Below are 21633 nucleotides of genomic sequence, written 5' to 3' on the forward strand. Positions count from 1 at the left end.
CCCCCCCCCCCCCCAAGCCTGTACAACTGGATAGCTACTTTGGGAAATCAGAGGCATTTCAGAAACTTTTATGATGTTAGGTGGGAGGACTGCTGTTTAAAGAAAAGAAAAATCAATCTCCCAGAAAATTCCTAATGGAATGTTCCGTACGGTCTGAATCCTTATAATGCATAAGAACTCTCAGCACTTCACTCTGATCTCAGCTGCTGTGGAGTTGCAAAACTCACAGAGAAAAATACATTTTGGGCTCTAATATTATGAATGGAAAAACAGTTCCTTTGCACATGGCAACTGAGCCTAGAAATGCTGTATTTAGTCTTTGCTATTTTGTTTTGGAGGAGGCCAACATGCTACACATATTCTGTAGTATGTATTATGCAGCTCTTTTGAATTCAGCGGTGTTTCTCTCATCTTCCTTATGTCATGTGCCCTGATGAAGTTTCCTGATCAAGGAAGGTGTATGACATGCACAGCACATGCCAAAGTCACTTTTCAATGAGAAATAACTTGGCTATGAAGATTTTAAAAGTAAACTTAGAAGAATGATGCTCTTGCCAATAAAAATCTGTTTCAGAAACCTGAAATTCTACCTTTGTTACAATAAGTTTACCCTGCCTTAGTATAGCTAGAATTCTACCTAAGGAAATGTCTATACTAACTTTAGTCTTGTGGATCTGAGGAGCATCTGAAGAATGTAAGGGGGGGAGACATTAAGAGAGGCCTTTGAAGCATGTTTTCATTAATGTGTAGGCTATCTCCAGAAGCAAGTTACAAATATTTTAAATAAAAAAAAATGGCCAAGTTATTAATTAATTGAAAAAGTGAACTTGTTAAAAGCTATTCAACTTATGCTCATGCTGCTGGGTTCAGTTTTGATACAGCACATAGTCATCTATACGGCTTTCTTGATTATAGCACATGTACTTTACGTTTGTTGAAATACATTTGAGTTCAGTTAATTTAGACAATGCAGCATTTACCAATGACAACCTGCCATCGTATTAAGCAAAGCTGAGGTTACATGTGTCAAAGTAATTTGGTCTCGCCATGATTTGCACAGGGAATGATTTACCCATCTTAATGACAATACTATTTGGGAATAATCATAACAAGCAGTCTAGAGTGAGCCTTTCTGGTCAGAGTTTAACTGCAGGCATAAAGCTGCTTAAAACAAAAAAAAATCTTGTTTTAAATATAATAGATTTCAGAGTTACAGAAAGAAATATTTTTAAACTCAAGTTCTGTGCAGCCCTGAAATTCTCACACTCCACTCTTGTTACATGTACTGACATAAGTTCTGAATTGGCCCCTTATCTCCTCCCAAATGGCACACCTTGGGCCTGAATTTGCTGTAATCTACCATTCTTCCACCACAAAAATCTCCCCAGAATGGCTGACTTGAAGGCATTTCATCATAGCTTTAGTCATTAAGACCATGGCCCTTTTACATGGAAGAAGATGACATTTATTTAATCTTCTGGTTCAGCATGCTTTGTATTGTAGCTGAAGAACATGAAAGCATGCAATGAGCATATTAACAAATATTTGACTTCCCATTCAGTACATACTACCTGGGTTGATGTAGCTACAAATAAAAGCTTTTGTGTGCTATTTGCAGTAACAACACACGCTGTCCTTCCCTTGATCCATCATACAACATGAATTCAACACCAAAGCTCAAAGCTTGCTAATGTGCTTAAGTCAGTGAAAATCTGACGTGCTGAAACAGAAGTCTTCATGGGACAGTTGGTCCTTTCCATTCCTGAGCCTTAAAGGGGGCAATGCGCTGTATCCACTCTGTTTGACTTAGCTAACATCATATATTAATGCCTTTTCTTCATTTCTACAATAAGCAAGTGGAAGAAAGTGCATGATGTCAGCGTGCTTGAAAGTAATGGTGCTTTGCTTGTTCTACTGTACATCAGGGGAGAATTTTGACCGCCAAGCCAGCATACGGAGGTCTCTAATTTACACAGACACTGTGGTAAGGCGGCCGAAGAAAGTGAAAAGGAGAAAGACTATTACAGGAATCCCTGACAACATCCAAAGAGAGCTAGGTATGGCTCATCAGAACTGTATTCCATTACGATTAATAATAAATACTGCCTACCATGACTGGAAACATTTCCCTGTGCTCATGAAGCCAGTACAGTCTGATAGCCTGTTAAAAGTTTCAAATAAATGTATGTCTAATCACAAAGAAAGATAGACCTGATTAAAGAGTAACCTGGTCACTTTACCCACTTGTAAATTAAAGATTCTGATTTACAGATTTCACTGAATCCATGAAAACCTGTTATTTTAGAAACTGTGTCCTGGAACAACAGATATCTGTAAAAGGTTTTTCAGATGTTACGTTTTCTTTATATGGACTGAAAGCCTATCTCAGGATTTATTTTTCCATGTACCAGGCTCATTCTTGCAATTCATTCTTGTAATCTAGGAGATGCCTGTAAGTACATTTGGCTGCCAGGGTTTTCTGAATCTGTCCTTCAAGAGTAAAATTGATATTTAATTTACATCATTTGATAGTACTATTGTTATATAGAGTTTATAGTCTAGACTGATTTAAAAGTGATGTTTGAAGCACACCTCAGTTCTGTTCATTTTTCAGCCACTTCACATAAGATGATTTTCTTACATAGATATTTCTTTTGTAGGTATACATGGTGTTTGTCACATGGGATGGTGTATATTCTGTTCTTATATGATGTGATATCAGTGTAAGAGGATGTGTACACTGGCTTCCTAGAATCGATTATATACATCAGTGTAAAATAAATAACTGCATCCCTTCTGAATCTGTTGGAAGTTTCACCACCACCCATCAACATCCTACAAGCTAATGTAGACTTTTGCTCTCCCCAATAATTCTATAATGCTTAGATCACTCAAAACTACAATATTGTTGTCCGTATAAAATATATGCCTGGAAGCTGTGCTGTTCAGAACTGGTTCCAAATAATTTTCTAGCCAGTGAAAACCAGAAGCCGTTGGCTATTGTATTGTCTGGATTATTTGGTAGAATTGTTGGTGGGGTTTGTAGATTGGTTGTACTTTTTTTAGTCTTATTTTTAAGTAGATTTATGTAAACAAGCATACCAGTATTGAACAGTAAACAAAACACAGCTTTTTATTCAAGTGCCCTTTAGACAACAAAGTGTGATGCTTGTCATAGAGATGTTACCAAAAAGGGCATGGTGATATAGATTTCTATTCTATTTTCTTCATAATATTTAGTTAGCCTTTCCCTGCATTGTTCTATATAACTAGTTGCTGGTGGCAGGGAAACATTGGTAAATGACACAAATAAACCAGGTTAAGCATTATGGAGCTGGGGGGGGGGAAGGGTGCCTCCACACAGAGCTGCCATTTTGGGCAGCTGTTCTGTGTTGAGTATCACATGCAAGTTTGTTTTTGGCTTGAAAACAGAATTCTTCCCAATTAGAGCATTTTAAGTGTACTTCCGCATGAAAAAAATTCTAATAATTATGAAGGCAATTTAATGCCATCATGATATAGGAAGTTATGAGAGGTTGTTTTTTCATAGTCCCTTTTTGGTCAGTACAGTGAGTTGTATTTCAAATTAGTGAAACCAAATCCCAGTTTCAGAAAAAGGAGGTCGAACTTTAAATAAGTCCAACGTAGGTGTTCTCAGGAGTGGCATCCGTGGTTCATAAAAGCAACTGCTGCCAGATTAAACATCATAGGAGTATACAGTTGCATGGTGGTGTATGGATGTGGCCTATCCTTTCTCATTTCCTGGGTCAATTTTTCACACTTGCTACAGTTCTTCATTACTACGGATAGTAGCTAACCAACTGCCGGTGTGATGCGTGTGAATTCCTGCCCCTTCCCCCTTTTGGTCCTTGGAAGAGTAATTCCTGGAGCCACAGGATCCATGTTGACAAAAAAGTGCATGTGTTCGTGAATTGCAGGGAAGATGGAGAATGAGGCAAAATCACTGCCTCTTCATCTCATGGAGAGCCATACTTTCTGCTGGCAGTTAGTAGTATTACAATCCTGTGTTTATTGTGAGGTGATTTCTTTCATATGTCACATTCTGTGGATATTTGCTTGCTATGCTACTTAATCTGGACCACTTTTGGGAACATTTGAAAATATTCAGGGAATATTTCAGGTTAATTAGTTTTTCCAGAGTAAAATGATTTTGAGGATTTAAGATTATTAAAATCATTGGGTTGGGTCCAGACTATATGGGCAATGTCTGCTGATTGCCCCCTCCCATGACACTCCTCAGAAACCCCTACCCCCAGGAGTGGCAATTCATGGAGATCAGTGAGCTGCACTGGGATGGAAGAGGTAGGAATTCTGCCATTGGAAAACAGTCTGGATCCAGCCCATGATTGTGATTTTTGCAGTGGCACTGAGGTCAGAAAAACGACATGGGAGGAAGGCAGGATCCCACCCCCAGTGGTGCAGTTTAAAGAGTTCCCAAATGGGAATTCACTCTTTAAAATGGCAGTGTGTCTTCAGGGTGAGCTCAGGAACACCCAACTCTTCTAGTTTGGCCCTTAGAGAACCATTTCTGAGTGCCTGGATCAGGTTTCATACTCAAACTTGCTTAGACTGTCCATCAAACATCATTTGAAATCAGATTCAATCCAGTGAGCAGCCTGATGGTGGGGAAGTCATTCCAGTTGCAAAAGCTGATCTTAGTTATAAAATCTGACTGGATAGGGGTAGGGTGGGATATAAATCCAAAGATAAATAAATAAATCTCTAGTTAGCAGCATGACAATTTCCAGAGTCTTTTGACTTTAAAAGGCTACAGAGATAGAGAGGGAAGGCGTAAGCCATAAGTGTAGCTACCACAGTGCTATGCTGCTTCTGAGTAGTGTAGGGTAACATTAGGGTTAGTTATAAAGAACCTGGGTAAGGTCTGATGTTGCAGCAGTAGCAAGGCAGGGTACTTTTGCCATCTAAGCACTCCATTAGGAGCTGTGCAGCTCTACAGACAAGCAGCCAAGGAAATTACGTACTTTAACTTTCCTAATATAATTTGTCATCTAATCTTTCAGTTGGGCAATCCAGGGTCAAAACATAATCTATCAGTGTCAAAAATATAACATTCTTGAAAAAGGGGTCATAATTTTAGATAATAGGCTAAATATTAGTAGATAATAAAAAGTTTATAAACACCCAGAGATGCATTTTTGTTTTGCATTAAGCTACATTTTGGGGGTATTTTTTAGTGTGTGTGTGTGTGTGTGTGTGTGTGTGTGTGCATGTGTGTATGTACCTGGAAATCATTGCAGCCTCTGGTGACCAACCCCTACTTTGGGGCCTTGGTTGAATAAAACCTGCCCCCACCTCCCAACTGCTGGTATTCCAAGGAGGTCTCCCATCCAAGCACTTGCCAGAGTTGACCCTGCTTAGTTTCTGAGATCTAGCTTGCCTGGGCTATCCAGATCAGGACAATAGGCTACATTATTTTAATGTCCACTATATCAAGGTTCTCTGAGGAAAGCAGGGGGGGGGGATCTTTTAAATCAACAGATAGATTTAAATACATTTCTGAACCATCAAGTATCTGTGATAAATTAGAAAGCTGGGAGTTGTAAATGATGAACTGACAAATGCTGCCTGTTGGAAAATAATCTGAATTCCTACAGGGTTTATTTAGGAGACTATATTAGAATGTCATTCCTATGTACCAGATACAGCAGCGCTGAGTCACTTAACATTTCACGTACAAATTGTTATTAGTTATGCAAGCTTCTCTCCTAAGTATTGCCTTTGTGTAATTAAAGGGCTTTGATATTTGACACATGTGATCCATAGGGTCCTGTGATATTTGGAATTGGCATGTGGATACTGCAGTTGTGTAGATTCGTCTTTGAAGGATAAAGATAGGCTTGTAACAGATTTTCAAGCAGATTTATGTTGTCCCCATGCTTGGATTCAAACCAAAAAGACTTTCTGCCAGTTGGCCAAATTCTCGCTCCAAAAGATATAATTTCAAGATTTTCCATATTAGTGTATTATTCGATTGGAGTCTGTGTCTATCACCATTAACAAAGCTCCACTCTTTTGATTGATCAGGCTGATTTGAGCAGGAAAGAAGCATAACACAATTTCTTGCTCGAATCTGTTGCAGTAGAAAAATCCTAAAGAATTTCTGGCTGCGTTGATGTTCTTGACAAAGCCTCATTGACCTCAGTGTGATCAGGATTTACGTTTATGCTCTACAAAAAACCCAAAATGATAGCCATAGAAGGAGGCAAAATACACTAGGGTGGTGTTTTGCTTTTTTTAAAATTTGGTGGAGTGAAAACAAGTTAACCTTTTATAAACTGCTTTGTTGTCAACCTTTCCCTAATCCTCCATTTTCTTCCATGGTACTGAACTGTATGCCAAGGAAAACGACAAATGGGCTGTGGCTGTTAAAATTTATGGGAAGAATGCCCTTAGTTTCACAGTCCAGTTGCACTGAACAATTAAGAGAATTGAAAGCCTCTGGGCAGGGGCTCCTTATCTGACATGCCATAAAAACAGTTCAAGTGCAGCTTCCAAGCAGGCATTTCGAAACGGCTGCAGTTTCCTTGGCAGTGACTTGCAACACTTCAGATAGCAAATTCTTCCCCTCTCTCTTTCTGTGCCATCACAATAGAATTTGGCACAAAAAGAAAAGGTCCTTTGTAGTGTTATTTTAATGCAACAACCCGTAAGCATGCCAATTCACAATGGACTGTAGACTAAGTATTTCTCAGACCATATTCCACAGAATCCCGGGATACCTTGTAGACTTCTCAGGGGGATCCTCACTAAAGTTAGTTATGGTGAACAAGCTTTCTTAAAAAGAGAAGTTGGCCTGTCACTATTGCTCTTCCACAGCAGCATGCTGCAGCACAAAAATATTGTGTGAATTCCACTGTGCCTTGAGCTTACATATGCTGACAATTAGGTCCAACAGATAAACCCAGCACTTCATGCACCCAACAATGTGTCTCACAATCTTCTGTAGTACACAGGAATTACCACATCAGAAACACAGGTGTTCATCAGCAGTCAATTCAATGCAGAAAAAGTTGCCTGAAAGCAGAAAGTTTTAAATTAAGCGAAGCAGGGTCAGCTCTGATTAGTACTTGGATGGGAGACCACCAAGGAATACCAGAGTCATGGTGCAGAAGCAGGCAATGGCAAACCACCTCCGAATGTTGCTTGACTTTAAAACCCTGTGGGGTCGCCACAAGTCGGCTGTGACTGGACAGCACTTTCCACCGCCACCATTTCATTAACCTAATGACACAGTTTAGATTATTAATATAGTTCTGTCTTTCCCAATTTGAGTTGGCTATTCTAGTCAGTTTTGAACGAAAGAGCAGGTGACTAGTTGGAACAGAAGGTTCTAAGTGGATCTGCCCCACAGCACACTTGTCCACGCTTGGTTCCATGCCAATCTGTTTCCACCAGTACTTCACATTGTTTAGGGAGCAGAGTCTGCCCCAAAAGGAAAGCGATTTCCCCTGCCATTTTTTTTCATCCTCAAAGATGAATTGTGTCTTCAGCTCCCATTTCATACCAAGTTGCACATAAAAGAGATTGGAACTCTTCCGTATCAGACATGCACTCACTTTGTAAGGTCACAACGTTTCTCCTCTGGTGCTGATTTTATAGGGCTCCCATGAGGATGGGTATTCTATGCAACTAAATGTACTCAGAGAAAAATGTAATTATGGTAGATACTAACAATTGCTTTAGGGTTCCTATTCGGAATCTAAAACTATATTCAGACTTCATGAACAAACTATCACATAAGCATGGATTCAGTTTGCTGCCTTACTCCTGCTGTCCCTCCTCCCTTCCTGCAAAAATAGTTTACATTTTCCACTCTGATTTTAGGTTAAACAGTCTTAATAGCAATTATATGGGCTACATTTTCCCTTCTTTGGCATAACACAGGCTCCCAAATCAATATTATATGATTCAAGTAGAAGTAATCATAAAAAGAGCTTTCATGGAATCCCATGGCCCTTGTGAATGGAAAGTATCTACTTAGCAATGAAATCATGATCAGGGTTTGAAAAGAAGATTGATTGATATACAGCTTTGGAAATTCTTTTCATTTTGGATTTTCTTCCTTTGTCAACTAGGAATGAGAGAGACAATACACATATATGTATAAAGTATAGTACAGTGACAGAGTTACTCCAATCTAAACCACTTGTTTTCAGTGAAGTAACTGCATAGAACTTCATTGTTTATTATTTACATTTGGACAAACTTTGTAGGGCAGCAAATTAAATATGACCAATTATATATATTTTTGTAAAAGAAATACTCCATAGAGTCAGTTTTAAAGGTGGTGAAATATAGTCATATGTGTAATGATTGTTTTGTTTTAACTTCTACAGTTGGCAGTGTTCAGAATGACTTTCGTAGCCATTCCTTGTGTGTCCCAGATCACTATTCCACCCTAGGAAGGCTTGATAGCTGTCGTTCTCCCATGCTGAGATCTGAGACCAAAGACTCTAGTTGTCAGACAGAGGAAGTGAAAGTGGTGCCACCTTCAGTGAGGCGAATCCGTGCACAGAAAGGACAAGGAATTGCTGCCCAGATGTCTCAGTTGTCCAGCTCCTCTGGAAACATGTCTGTGATGAGTGATTCTGCAGGAGTCGTATTTGCCTCTCGGCTAAACACTGACCTGGGTTTTCACAGTCTACCTCGTTCGGGAGCAAGGGTTTCCTTGCACGTACTGGAACGGAGGCATAGCATCTCCAAGTCAACAGAAAACGGAACTGTGTCCTACCAGATAAGCAAATTGCAAGTGGACGATAGTGCGATTCCTATGAGGAACAGTAGTAAGACAGGAATGCTTCAAAGGCCGAAATCTCAAGAGGTAAAGAGTTTCGAGAGTGAACTGGAAGAAAGCCCAGCAGACGTGGTCTCTGCACATGCTACATACTCAACCCATCTCATACCAAATGCTGCCCTACCAGCCTCTTCAGAGGTGATTGCTATTCATACTACACCGAGTGCTCGATCACCAGATAATAGAAACACCAACTCATCTTCATATACAAAACCAAGAGACAATCTTACTGCCAACTGCATGGTAAGCACAAAAGATCAACACCCTTCCTCTAGCAGCTGGAACAAGACCAGTTCTGCCCAGAACTCACAGTCCCTGGACACTATCTCATCAAATCCTATGGTAGTGCTTGCTATAGGAGATTCCGGTGTGTCACTTAGTGGTGCAGTAGGTATGGAGAATGGGTCCCAAAATATCACCTACAGCTTTAGGAATAATTTCAGCCCAAGTCATTCTCAAAACAGTGATATTAGGAGTGAGTCCAGTTACTCAGTGGATAAAACACAGGGCATAGGTCAGGGCAGCATGAGGCATTGCGAGTTCAAATCTACAGGAAACGAAGAGGTAGCCTTACACAAGCCAAATTGTGCCACTCCAGGATGCACCACACCCGTGAGCAATGTGAGTACAAATAGCCTTGAACAAGTCTCAGCCAAAGAAGACTCAAGCTCTTTGTATTCAGTGGACCATGATGGCTATTACACTTCCATGCATATGGATTCAGGTCTGAAGTCTGGTAAAAATTGCATTAATAATAATGGCTTTGGAAACCCCAGGCACAGTGTTATTAATGTGTTTGATGGAATTGAAAAGAGATCACTGGGGGACTTGTCAAACTGCAATGACAAATCCCTCTCACGGAGCATATCCTTGAAAAAAGCAAAGAAACCACCTCTGCCACCCTCCAGAACGGACTCTCTCAGAAGGATCCCCAAGAAGAAAGCTCAGTCCAGTGGACAAGTTCTGGATGACAAGCTAATCGCGAGCCTCCAGCACTCCCTGCAATTGAACCTTAAGTGTAAAAATGGTGGCTCCCCATCTCAAAGCCCCTGCAGCGATTATGATGACCCATGGGTGCTGCGCTCTCGTAGCCAGAGCTCTGTGAGTGCCAGCAGCAGTGTGATGTCTGCCACAGGCATGAACATGTACTCCATCTGTGCCGTCACACCTTCCCAGAGCGAGACGAGCAGCATCAAGTCAGAGTATGCTGACCAATGGGGTTACTATAGCGACTGCCCGGGGATACAGGACGATCGGTTAAGATCTCCAGTAGTTCATTCTGCACCCAAGCTGAATGATTATAGCATCAACCGCCTCAGTGATGGATCACGTATTTCTGTACCACAAGTGCCCAGTGGGATGGCCAAACCGAAGAGCACTTCTCCTGAAAAGTCTCATAGGGTTACATCACCATCTAGTGGTTATTCCAGCCAATCCAATACACCCACTGCACTTACACCTGTGCCTGTTGTTTTAAAATCTCTGTCAACAGGAAATGGGAAGCCCAAGGTGAAGCCTAAAGTGCCTGAAAGAAAGTCATCCCTATTGTCTTCTGTTTCAGTATCTTCCTCTTCCACATCCCTTTCGTCCAATACTTCTACTGAAGGGAATATGAGTGTAAAGAAACCAGACCCTGCATTTTCCTTCCCTCTAATCACTCCTTCTCCATTAATGTCTCCAGATTCTGCTGACCGTCTTCTTCCTCCCCCTCCTCCCCCCTTAACAGATGTCATGGATCAATCCCACCGATCAGCATCTCCCAGTTTCCCACCACCTCCACCAGAAACAATTGTGCATGCCTCTTTTTCTCAGAGTGATCCATGGTTTCATTTTTCACCTCAAGATGAATCAGTCGATCGTTCCTCTCCCTTGTCGCCTCCCATTCCATCTCCTCCTCCCCTTCCCTCTTCAGTTCCTCCACCAGCACCCCCTCTGGACCCAAAGTTTGCAAAAGGTGCATATAAAGACACACTTTTCAAGAAATATAACCCAGACGGTACTTCTTGTAGCACAAGGGCACAGCCATTCAGTAAAGAAGATTCCAGTAAGCCTACAATGCCTCTAGTAACCACCGAAGCACTGCAAATGGTACAGCTGAGGTCTGTGAAGAAAGCTATGAGGTCAGAGGTTGGCCAGCCAGCCGAAACTACTTCTGAAACCAGTCCTCAGGAAAAAATTACTGAAGTTTTTTCAGCACTGTCACCTTTAAAACCATGTGTGTCAGTAGAACACAACAGTCAGGATAAAGGTGCGATGAAAATCCACGGTGCTTCTGACAAGAGTTTTGTTTACAGTCCTGGCCAGGGATCATGTAGCAACACCCCTGAACTTGCCAGTGGCAAAATGTCTGGAAGTGAAGCCAGTGTAGCTCAGTCCTTTGCCAGTGATTTATTACCAGTCAGTGTTGAAGAAGCACTATTGCAGCAGGAAGGTTCTCACTCGGATCTTGAAAGTTTGCCTCTTCAGGGGCAGTTGGAATCACCCAGCAAGCCTCAGGGTATATTGCCAAACAAGAAGCCACCACCTGTTTCAAAGAAGCCCAAACTGTTCCTGATTGTGCCACCCCCACAGCCCGATGTTGCTGCAGAAAAAATAGCTGAAGTGGGAGAAACAGTCAGAAGCACTCCAAGTCTGCCTACAAGGGATGCTGCAATTGCACAGTTCAGCCTGGCTAAGGATTATCCCGCAGATGGACTCTGTTCCTACGAAATGGACTCTGGCAACCTGGGTCCAGGAGGAGGAGCTGCAGGTTCCACCTTGTGCGAAGCAGAGGAAACCAATGTCTCGTCACTGCAGCCAAAGCAGGAGGAGCTGTCTGGCTTGTGTGAAGGAAGCAGTTCTGACAGAAATGGAGATAGCATCACTAGAACAGATGGACAGCCGTCTCCAGGGGATGAAAGTGGTAAGTCTGTTTGTCCTTTTGTTCCCTGACTTCTCCAAGTGTATTTGTGACTGGAAGGGGTGTGTGTCAGATGAAGGGGATGGTTATGGTATTGACTTCATTTTAAAACTCTCAATGCAAATACTCTTTCCTAAGGGGAATCATAGAACTTGCATGGAGAATCTCTATTGCCATTTTTATTTAACTTAAAATGAAGATTACCTGTCAAAATGATTTGGTCTACTATATGCCTGTTCAAGAGAATATTGATGTATTTGTAGCTTGTAAACTAATACAGTAATCATGGATGTTTTTGAAACACTTCAGTGGGAGTTTCCTGTTCCCATAAACACACTCAAGCCTTTTAGAGACTGCAAGTGCCAGAGACAATTGTGGCAGCAGTCACCTCTGCATTTACTTATGAGCAAGCCCCGTTTAACCCAGCGGAATAGACTTCTGAATAAAACGTGCATAGTACTGCACTGTTTAGGTATTTTTGTAAGTGAAAAGATGACTTTTTAAGAAAGGAATCTCTCTGTATTTATTTTCTTTGGATTACTCTGTTTTTCTATTGCTGGACAACTTATCGTTCTGCATGATTTTCCCACTTCCTTTTCAGCCGAGGTGTTTGACTCAGATGCAGCCAACAGCTTTTTCCTGCAAAGCCTCAGTTATGGGGAAGGTAGTGATGCTGTGGCCATGCCAGCTAGACCAAGAACGACTGAGGATCTTTTTGCAGCCATTCACAGGTATTTCTTGAGCAGTCATCTTTGTGTTGCTTCGTATGTCCTGTCCCATGGTTTAATTCATAAAGTCCTCCCAAGATATACAGTGATTATAACTATTCTGTTTTTAAAATTTAGATGCAGGTGAGATGTACTTGTAGTCAGTGTGTGCCATAGAACACCTTTTACTAATTTTGCTGGCAGTGAGATCAAGTTTGGTAAGACTGCCAGCCTTTGTCCCATTGAAAATGCCAGGTGAACCCCTTGTGTATATTGTGCTGTTGCTCTCGGTCTTCTTGATTTAATATATACTGTTGCTTTCTCTGTGTATCTTTTGTTTGTTTGTTTTCATTCCCTCTGCCCTCCATGCCTTTTTACTCTTCTTCGCTGATTATATGGTGCAGTTTGGGACAGAGGCTCAACGCTAATGCTTCATGGCAAGCGTGGCTTAAACTGGCAAGTAAACGTGATCTGTCAGTCATATGACAAAACATATGACAGTAGCTGGATTATAATTTGTCATAATCCAGAGGATGGGCTATTTTGTGGCACGCTAGTTTGTCGATTGAAAGGTGCAATACAGACATGTGCATCGATATCCCTTGATTTTTAAAACAAAACCTCAAAACTTGGGTTGGGACACATCCTTAACCCCCCAAGTCCCAATCCCAAGAGGAAATGAGCTACAAGGACATGATGTCACAATCCTGCGACAGGAAACACAGTTATGACCTCACCATTGTCCACTGTCAAGGCTAGGACCTTGAGCAGCAGACCAAGAGAGCCAGCAAAAGGAAATGTAGGAGATGGTGTAGCATAATGAGGAACAAAACAGCGGTCAGAGCCATGAAGGAATTCTCTCCGTTGTCGAGTGGTCTCACTTCTGCCTCTTCCTGCTGCTCCCCTCACTGTGCACACAAAGAGAGGCCAGAGGATGCAGGGCACCTTTGTTCTCTCCACATGTGCATCAACAGCAGGTCCTTACAAAAAGCAAAAAGGAAAGGCAGCTGTATGCCTTTGTTCTCTCCACATGTGCATCAACAAAAAGGAAAAAGGAAAGGCAGCTGTACGGAGGTCACATCACAACCCAGAAAGTTTGTGTCCCAGCCTCGGCTGTAAGGGAGCTTTTGCTGAAAAGAAGAAAACTTAATATAAGAACATGAGTGATTTTGCCTTAGGAGAACTAATGTGTAGCACTGGCTCCATCTTGTGGTCACCTCTTGGCATGTACTGAACAGATTTCCAAAGAACAAAGTTTGAGTCTAGTGGCCCCTTTAAGACCTTTAAGAATAAAACAAAGTTTTATTCAAGGTATAGGTTTTCATGTGCATGCACACTTCCTCAGATGCAATGAAATGCAGTTTACCAGACTATAAGCAGAGGTTGAACAGCAAATTAGCATACAGCATAATGAAGATGTTTTAACAGATGTAAACAGGAATAACAAGCTAGGTTTATAAGGTCACCATTGTTTGGATTTAATTCTGGGGGGAAAACAGTGAAGCAAATAAATATGTCAAAATTGGAGACCGATGTGTAAATGTGTCATTCTTAATTGTGGAGTGCTAAGTACATATGCTAAATTCATTCAGTCCTTACATCTGTATTCTCACCAAGAAGGACTATGCATCTTCTTTATTTTAGTGTATTTCCTATTTGGAATGATAGATAAGAATAGCGATTGTAATGTCATGCAACGAATATTAGAATAGTATACTGGAATGCATTTCTCTGGTCTGTTAATAGAGGAGACATATCACTGCACTACAAAGCACCCCACCTCAAAGGAAAAAGATGCTATTAGTTACCTCCATGCTTGAGAGGAGACAGATGGAGTGTAACAACAAGGTTTTAGGTAATTACTCTTAGCACTCCACATCTATCTCCAATCCTGACATATTTATTTGCTTCACTGTTTTTATTTCTTTATTTATTAGCTTCACTGTTTAGAATTAAATCCAAACAATGGTGACTTTATAAACTTAGCCTGATATTCCTGTTTGCATCGGTTAAAATATCTTCATTATGCTATATGCTAATTTGTTGTTCAACCTCTGCCTTATATGTATGGACTGGTAAGTTTTATCTGAGGAAGTGTGTGTGCACACGAAAGCTCATACCTTGAACAAAACTTTGTTGGTCTTAAAGGTGCCACTGTGGACTCAGGCTTTGTTCTATTGCTTCAGACCAACACAGCTACCCCCCCCCCCAGATTTCTGAAGAGTAATGGAAGCTGACGGCATGTATCACAGGGACAGGCTGGATCTCAACTGAGTTAATTTGTGCAGGTAGCAATCCTGACATATTTATTTGCTTCACTGTTTTTATTTCTTTATTTATTAGCTTCACTGTTTAGAATTAAATCCAAACAATGGTGACTTTATAAACTTAGCCTGATATTCCTGTTTGCATCGGTTAAAATATCTTCATTATGCTATATGCTAATTTGTTGTTCAACCTCTGCCTTATATGTATGGACTGGTAAGTTTTATCTGAGGAAGTGTGTGTGCACACGAAAGCTCATACCTTGAACAAAACTTTGTTGGTCTTAAAGGTGCCACTGTGGACTCAGGCTTTGTTCTATTGCTTCAGACCAACACAGCTACCCCCCCCCCCAGATTGCTGACTGGCTCTCGAGCTGGCTCGCCCTGACGGCATGTATCACATGGACAGGCCGGATCTCAACTGAGTTAATTTGTGCAGGTAGCAATTGCATCCTGGTTATTTAAAGGCTTTCACATTCTCTTCTGTGATCTGTCTACTTTTCACAAAGAGAGAACAAAGTTTCAAATCATGCCCTGTTTATGTTTTGTACGATTAAATGTTACAAAAAAGGAAATCTTAAGTCTTGCTGCTGCTGAGGAAGTATCCCTCTGGCAAGCAGTTATGCGTTTCAGAATAATGTATTCTGTGCTTCCCTGCAAGTTCTGCAAATTCATGTAGACCATATATAGATTCAACCTATATATGCCAGGATCCAAAGAACAGCTTAGCTGGTCCTCTGCATGAGAAAGTTACCCCTAATTAGTTTCTTTTGAAAATTGCATCCTGGTTATTTAAAGGCTTTCGCATTCTCTTCTGCGATCTGTGTACTTTTCACAAAGAAAGAACAAAGTTTCAAATCATGCCCCGTTTATGTTTTGTACGGTTAAATGTTACAAAAAAGGAAATCTTAAGTCTTGCTGCTGCTGAGGAAGTATCCCTCTGGCAAGCAGTTATGCGTTTCAGAATAATGTATTCTGTGCTTCCCTGCAAGTTCTGCAAATTCATGTAGACCATAATAGATTCAACATATATATGCCAGGATCCAAAGAACAGCTTAGCTGGTCCTCTGCATGAGAAAGTTACCCCTAATTAGTTTCTTTTGAAACTGCAAGTTCTTTCAAAAGAAGACTGGGAGTCTGCCATTTAAAGGGAGAAAAGTCAATATCCCTCTGGGCATACCCAAGGCCTTGGCCATCCTAAAGTCACTAATTAGGATTAATAATATTTGCAATACTTGCTGCATTCTAAGAAATGACTCTGGGAATTGGAAGGGGCCATACAGGCCATATATCAGCCTTACTCCTTGTCTTTACTGTATGGAGTAGGTAAAAAGTAACTGGGAAGTATGGTATTTATTTCATCACAGTCCGCTCTATCAACACAGTATCTAAAAACCCTGTTATTTCAGAGGCAAGTCAAGAAGGCTGGTGTCAGGAAACCAAATAATCTCCCGTTCGTCAAGTCCAAGAACAGAGGCTCAGAAGTCATCAGGTTCTCACACTTGCTCTTCTCATCCTGTGCATCTCAGACTGAAGACTTTCTTGTTTGTAACAAACTGTAATTTGTTGTGATACCCATGCCAAGATTAAACAATGAATTGGAGTTTAGTTTACAACTTTGTTTACAGAGTTGGATTCCACAGTTCAGTTCTGCCTAGTCAGCAAGAAGTCACAATTTGATAACATAAATAGTTTCAATTGGTTACAAATCAGAAAGTCTTCAGTGCAAGAGGAGGAGAGAAAAAGACAGGCTCCTGGATTTCTGAAGCTTATTGTTGACCAAGCAAGCTTTTGCATTCAGCCACTCAAGTGTTCAAATAAATGCAGTATAGCCCTGTTCCCAATTACTTTCTCCCTTGGAGAGGGAGGGGCAGACAAGAGGCAGGGTAGACCCCAAGACTACATTGGTTTTAGTTTTCTCCTTGAAAAGTGATGCTTTAATAGACCATTCTGTTTGTAACAGACAGTAAAGCAAGGTATACCACACTTTCTTTGCTTAGGTGGAGGTAGTACTTAATTGGTGTTAGCTAGAAAGAAACAGTGGATGCATTTTACCCTATGTAGGTAATCATTCATCTTTTTTCGGTGTTTAACCTGTAAGCTGTGTGGTTTCCCTTCAATGTCGATTGATTAGCTGTTTTAAGTGATATATCTTTCCCTCTTTGCAAGTCAATTAGCTGTTTTTAGATAAATCTATATGCAAATTACTATGTGATACGGCAAAACACTTGTTATGTTGTTAGCTTCCCACAGAGCATATGAATTTAATTTAGATTTCATTCTTTTCAATCTGGCATTTTGGACACCATGACAAATATAATTAGTATATATCCCCCAGATTGTGTTCATTTAAGAAGGCTACTGTGTTGCAAACATGTTTCATTAAGATAATATGGTTTAGCAAGATTCAAAAAAATTTTTTCATGACAAAATGCCCTAAGCCAACTTGGATATCATGACTGGATTCATTTAGTTCTGTACAGGTGAAATAAAAATAAATGCTTTAGGCTTCCCTTATTACAATTCCTTTTTTTCTAGGAATATCTTCTATTAATGTTTATGTTTATTTGGATTTATATCCCGCCCTCCCCTTGACGGCCTCAGGGTGGGTTCCAACAATATAAATACAGTACAACAATATAAAATTCAATACAATTAAAACCACATTAAAACATATAACTCTAATAAAAGCCAGCTATACTGGGAATAATTTCCCAGAGATCTGTTAAATTTAGGGTCTCCAATCCAGGCTGTAAATGGGGGGCTGACCCAGCTGTAAATAGGGGCCGACCCAGGCTATAAGTGGGGGCTGACCCAAGGAGGGGGACGCCCGCTGCCTCAACCAAAAGCTCGGTGGAAGAGCTCCGTCTTGCAGGCCCTGCAGAATTGTAATAAATTACGTTTTGTGTAATTAAGTTTTGTGTAATTGCTCTTATTTGTTCTTTGGCTTCTTATGCTGTTATATGGAGCGGCAGTACCTTTTTTGTGAAGCGGCATGCCTTTTTTTGTGGAAAACTAATAACTGTTCCTCTGGTTCTCTCTTTTATCTTCTTCTTGTGCATGAAAATCACAGATCCAAAAGGAAAATCCTTGGCCGCAAAGACTCTGATGATGACCGTGCTCGAAATCATTCTCCATCACCTCCAGTTACACCCACTGGTACTTCCCCAAATCTGGCTTCCCTCAAGCAGGCAGGATCAATTCAGAGAAATATCCGCAAAAGTAGCACCAGCAATGACAATTTCAAAGCACTGTTGCTTAAAAAGGGGAGTCGATCAGATACCAGCTCTCGCATGTCTGCTGCAGAGATGCTAAAGAATACAGACCCACGATTTCAAAGAGCCAAGGTAGATTCTCCTTGGGACCTTTCTGAAAATAGTATGAACTGTTCTCCTACCAAGACCAGGCGGGCCCAGGAAGAGTGGGCCAAGAGTGAAGGCCTCATGCCAAGGAGTCTGTCTTTTTCTAGCACCCGGTATAGCCGATCTCGAACCCCACCGTCTGCCGCAAGCAGCAAATACAATGTTCGAAACCGGATCCAGAGTAGCCCCATGACTGTTATCAGTGAGGGAGATGTGGAAGCAGTTGAGCCTTCAGAGAGCAGGACTCATAGGACTTCCGAGGGGTCACTCGATGTGTTTAACATTGATGAAGTTGACATTGATGAAGAGGCCCACTCCAGTGAGAAAACCACAACTTACCCAGCGTTAATAACTTAACTGAGAACACTGGATCCTTTAAGGATATCTGTATGCCCACCAGCTGAAAAAAATAATTCAGTGAGGATTCAGAAGTAAGACGCTATGGCGTTAGACTTCCAAAAGGAATATGAAATAAGCCAGGCCTAGGAGAGAGCCTAAATCATTACCACTTACATTGGGAAGCATTTAACGTGTGCTCATCTGTGGCAGCTGCAGCACCAATCTCTCCATGGCTTGGTTGGATGGGGATTGTGACGAAATAAAATTAAACTTAACCAGCAGATTTCTACATTAAAACCTTTTTTAAAAGCCTCTTGTGAAACAAAAATGTTGTCGTCAGATCTTGGGCTGTATGTGATTATTATTATTTTTTTGGGGGGAGAGGGAGTAAAAATTAGAGTAAGTCTGCAAATAAAATGGGAAGCTTCTGTGGTACAGGGTGGCAGTAGCTCTTTATAAGTGTTCTATTTATGAAACTTAGTAATCTCTCTTGAACTGGGGCAGAGAGAGTGAAATATGCAGCCTATTAGATTAGCTGGGCTGGCATCTTCACAGCTGCTCCTGGTGTGGGTTTCTCTAGGCTTGACCATGTTACCAACAGCATCACCGATCGGCCACCCACATTCTGAACAGATTCAATATTGTAACAGCCCAACAGGAACGGACTGTTGTAATCCAGAACTGACTGCTGTGCAGCCACATTTACAGTCTTGGGCCTACAGAAGCCCATGTTCCTGGATAAGTTTCTTTGAATGGAAATCAAGATGTTCTTTAGAATTAAAATAATAACTGCTGTTTTTTTAAAATCCAGGTGGGTAGCCGTGTTGGTCTGAAACAGCAGAACAAAGTTTTGAGTCCGGAGGCACCTTTTAAGACCAACAAAGTTTTATTCAAGGTATGAGCTTTTGTGTGCATGCATATATCTGAGGAAATGTGTGTACACACAGAAGCTCATACCTTGAATAAAACTTTGTTGGTCTTAAAAGGTGCCACTGGACTCAAGCTTTGTTCTGCTGTTTATAAGAAATGTGTAGTTACATTCAGGGGTGGACAGGGATAAGCAAACACAACCATACATTTCTAGCTCTGAAAAGCTGCAAAGAGTCCCATTCTCAAATAAACTATGTAGAATTTGCATTGTTGCCAGTTTTTCATGTTTGTCAAAATGGAGAGATTTTTTTCAATAACCTATCACTTGAAATATTGAATGCTTGCTCACTTTTGGTTACCAAAGAGTACATTACAATTATTATTTCCTTTTGGGGTGTACATTCGGCATTTTCTTGATTTGGGGGGAAATCCCAACAATTTAGCAGGGCTTGCTTAATATTGTTGTGTATTCCACTGATGACACCTTTTAAAATCTTTTATTTTTTTCTTACTTGTAAAGACAATTTATAACTAAAATATCAGCTGGCAATTTTGATCACCATTTTTAAAAAGCCTTTAGTTTTTGAAAAGGAACTTTACATAATTTGATGGTCTGTGCAGTTTTTATAATGTTTGTACATAATGGAAGTTCTTAAGATAACTTTTGTCCCTCCCACCCCTAATGTTGGAATTTTTACCATTTTAGACATCAAGAGGAAAAAATGTTATATGTAGATAATTTATTTTAATGAAAAACACTTGTTTCTCCTTTGCGCCATCTCTGTATTTGTTAGTAAAGTAAATTCAGGGGTCTTCATTCAACTCAAGAAGAGGATGCTGACAAGGCTGTGACTTTGCATCAATAAACAAGGTCACCATTTGCCATCTTGTCTCTGCAGTCAATAATGCAACACTTGGGAACCACTAGAAGCCATTCCTCTGGAAACCATAAGTTATGGGTGATCCAAGTATCACTGTGGGCACACAATGGGTGACTGCAGGCCAGGCTGTGGCACACAATCAAGGCCGTCAGGCCGATATACCAGTTTGCCTCTCCTGTCTTCCTGCTCTCATTTGCAGTAAAGCAGAGTTTAACTACCCCAAGACAGCTGTATCTATGGGTGCATGCTTATGTACTCTAGTGAGCATAAGAGTGGCACAAACACATGCTTTGGACTTGACTTGCAAATATACCTACCAGAAAGATTGGCCACTGTTAGTCATAAACTATTCATCCATCTAAGTAATAGTAAGGAAACCATAAAAATATTATATTCAGCATTCATTTCTAAAAAAAATTCTGAGTTAAAGCATACTGTATCCAAGCACAGTAGGAAAACTCATAGTTCAGCTGTATTCCTACACAACCAGTACCGAAATTGTAAATCTCACCATTTTCATTTCCTTCCTACATTCCCTGCTGAGGAACTTCGGATGTATCCTGACTTTTCCAGTTGCATTTTAATTTCAGTTTTCCATCCTCTGCCCCAGTGCTAGTCTAACCATTCCTACATGCTCCCTTCTTATTCGTAAACTGAAGCCTTCATTTTTCCCCTGCCTAAATTGAGCTACACCACTGTATGATTGTGGCAGATATGAAAAACTACAACCTCACTGTACCCTAATATTTGTGAAATAGCGAATGAGTCAGAAGAAATTGTGTATAGCATACCCAACACCACCGTGTACTTGACAATCAGTATTAGCTGGTAGATTCAAGAAATCAAAGATGGTCACAAAATGCCTAAGATCCAGTCTTCCATTCAGAAGGAGCAATTGTACCCATTCCCCTGGGTAGGACTCTTGCTTAGCACAAGAAGAAAGAGAAAAAGAGATCTTTCAAGAAGCCTCAGCGTGCAGGTGGAAAGATTTATCAAGCTGCACTGAGTTTTAAATTAGGCAGAATCACCATGTCAGATTCACACCATTACAGCCTGTTCCAAAGCCCAGCAAACTGATTTATGCAGTACATAAGAACATAAGAGATGCCAATGTTGGATCAGGCCAAAGGCCCATCCAGTCCAACACTCTGTATCACACAGTGGTCAGAAATACCAGGTGCCATCAGGAGGTCCACCAGTGGGGCCAGGACATTAGAAGCCCTCCCACTGTTGACCCCCCCAAGCACCAAGATGACAGAGCATCACTTGCCCCAGAGTCCCTATCTATACCTTGTGGCTAATAGCCACTGATGGACCTCTGCTCCATATGCTTATCTAATTCCCTTTTGAAGCCGATAAGATAAGCTTATCAGTAGCCAAATTGCTCGCTCACACCTTTACTGCTAGTCGCTCGCAAAATAGAATTTTTGCTCACTAGATTCCACAGCTTAGAGGGGATCACTGCTAAATGAATT

At 40.9% G+C, this 21633-nt stretch overlaps 1 protein-coding gene across 1 annotated transcript in view; it reads left to right on the forward strand.

The window, feature by feature from the left end:
* NHSL1 (NHS like 1) overlaps nucleotides 1-18682 on the forward strand; it is a gene marked incomplete at its 5' end in the record, with an annotated part of 75160 nt that extends 56478 nt beyond the window's left edge. The window contains 3 exons of the mRNA XM_015421029.1: nucleotides 8379-11738; nucleotides 12337-12466; nucleotides 17780-18682. Of these exons, the coding sequence (XP_015276515.1) occupies nucleotides 8379-11738; nucleotides 12337-12466; nucleotides 17780-18425 (4136 nt within the window). The remainder of the gene's footprint in view (nucleotides 1-8378; nucleotides 11739-12336; nucleotides 12467-17779) is intronic.
* Nucleotides 18683-21633: the final 2951 nt, after the last annotated feature.

The sequence above is a fragment of the Gekko japonicus genome, unplaced genomic scaffold (assembly GCF_001447785.1).
Source record: "Gekko japonicus isolate JY-2015 unplaced genomic scaffold, Gekko_japonicus_V1.1 scaffold4585, whole genome shotgun sequence".
Lineage (NCBI taxonomy): Eukaryota > Metazoa > Chordata > Lepidosauria > Squamata > Gekkonidae > Gekko > Gekko japonicus.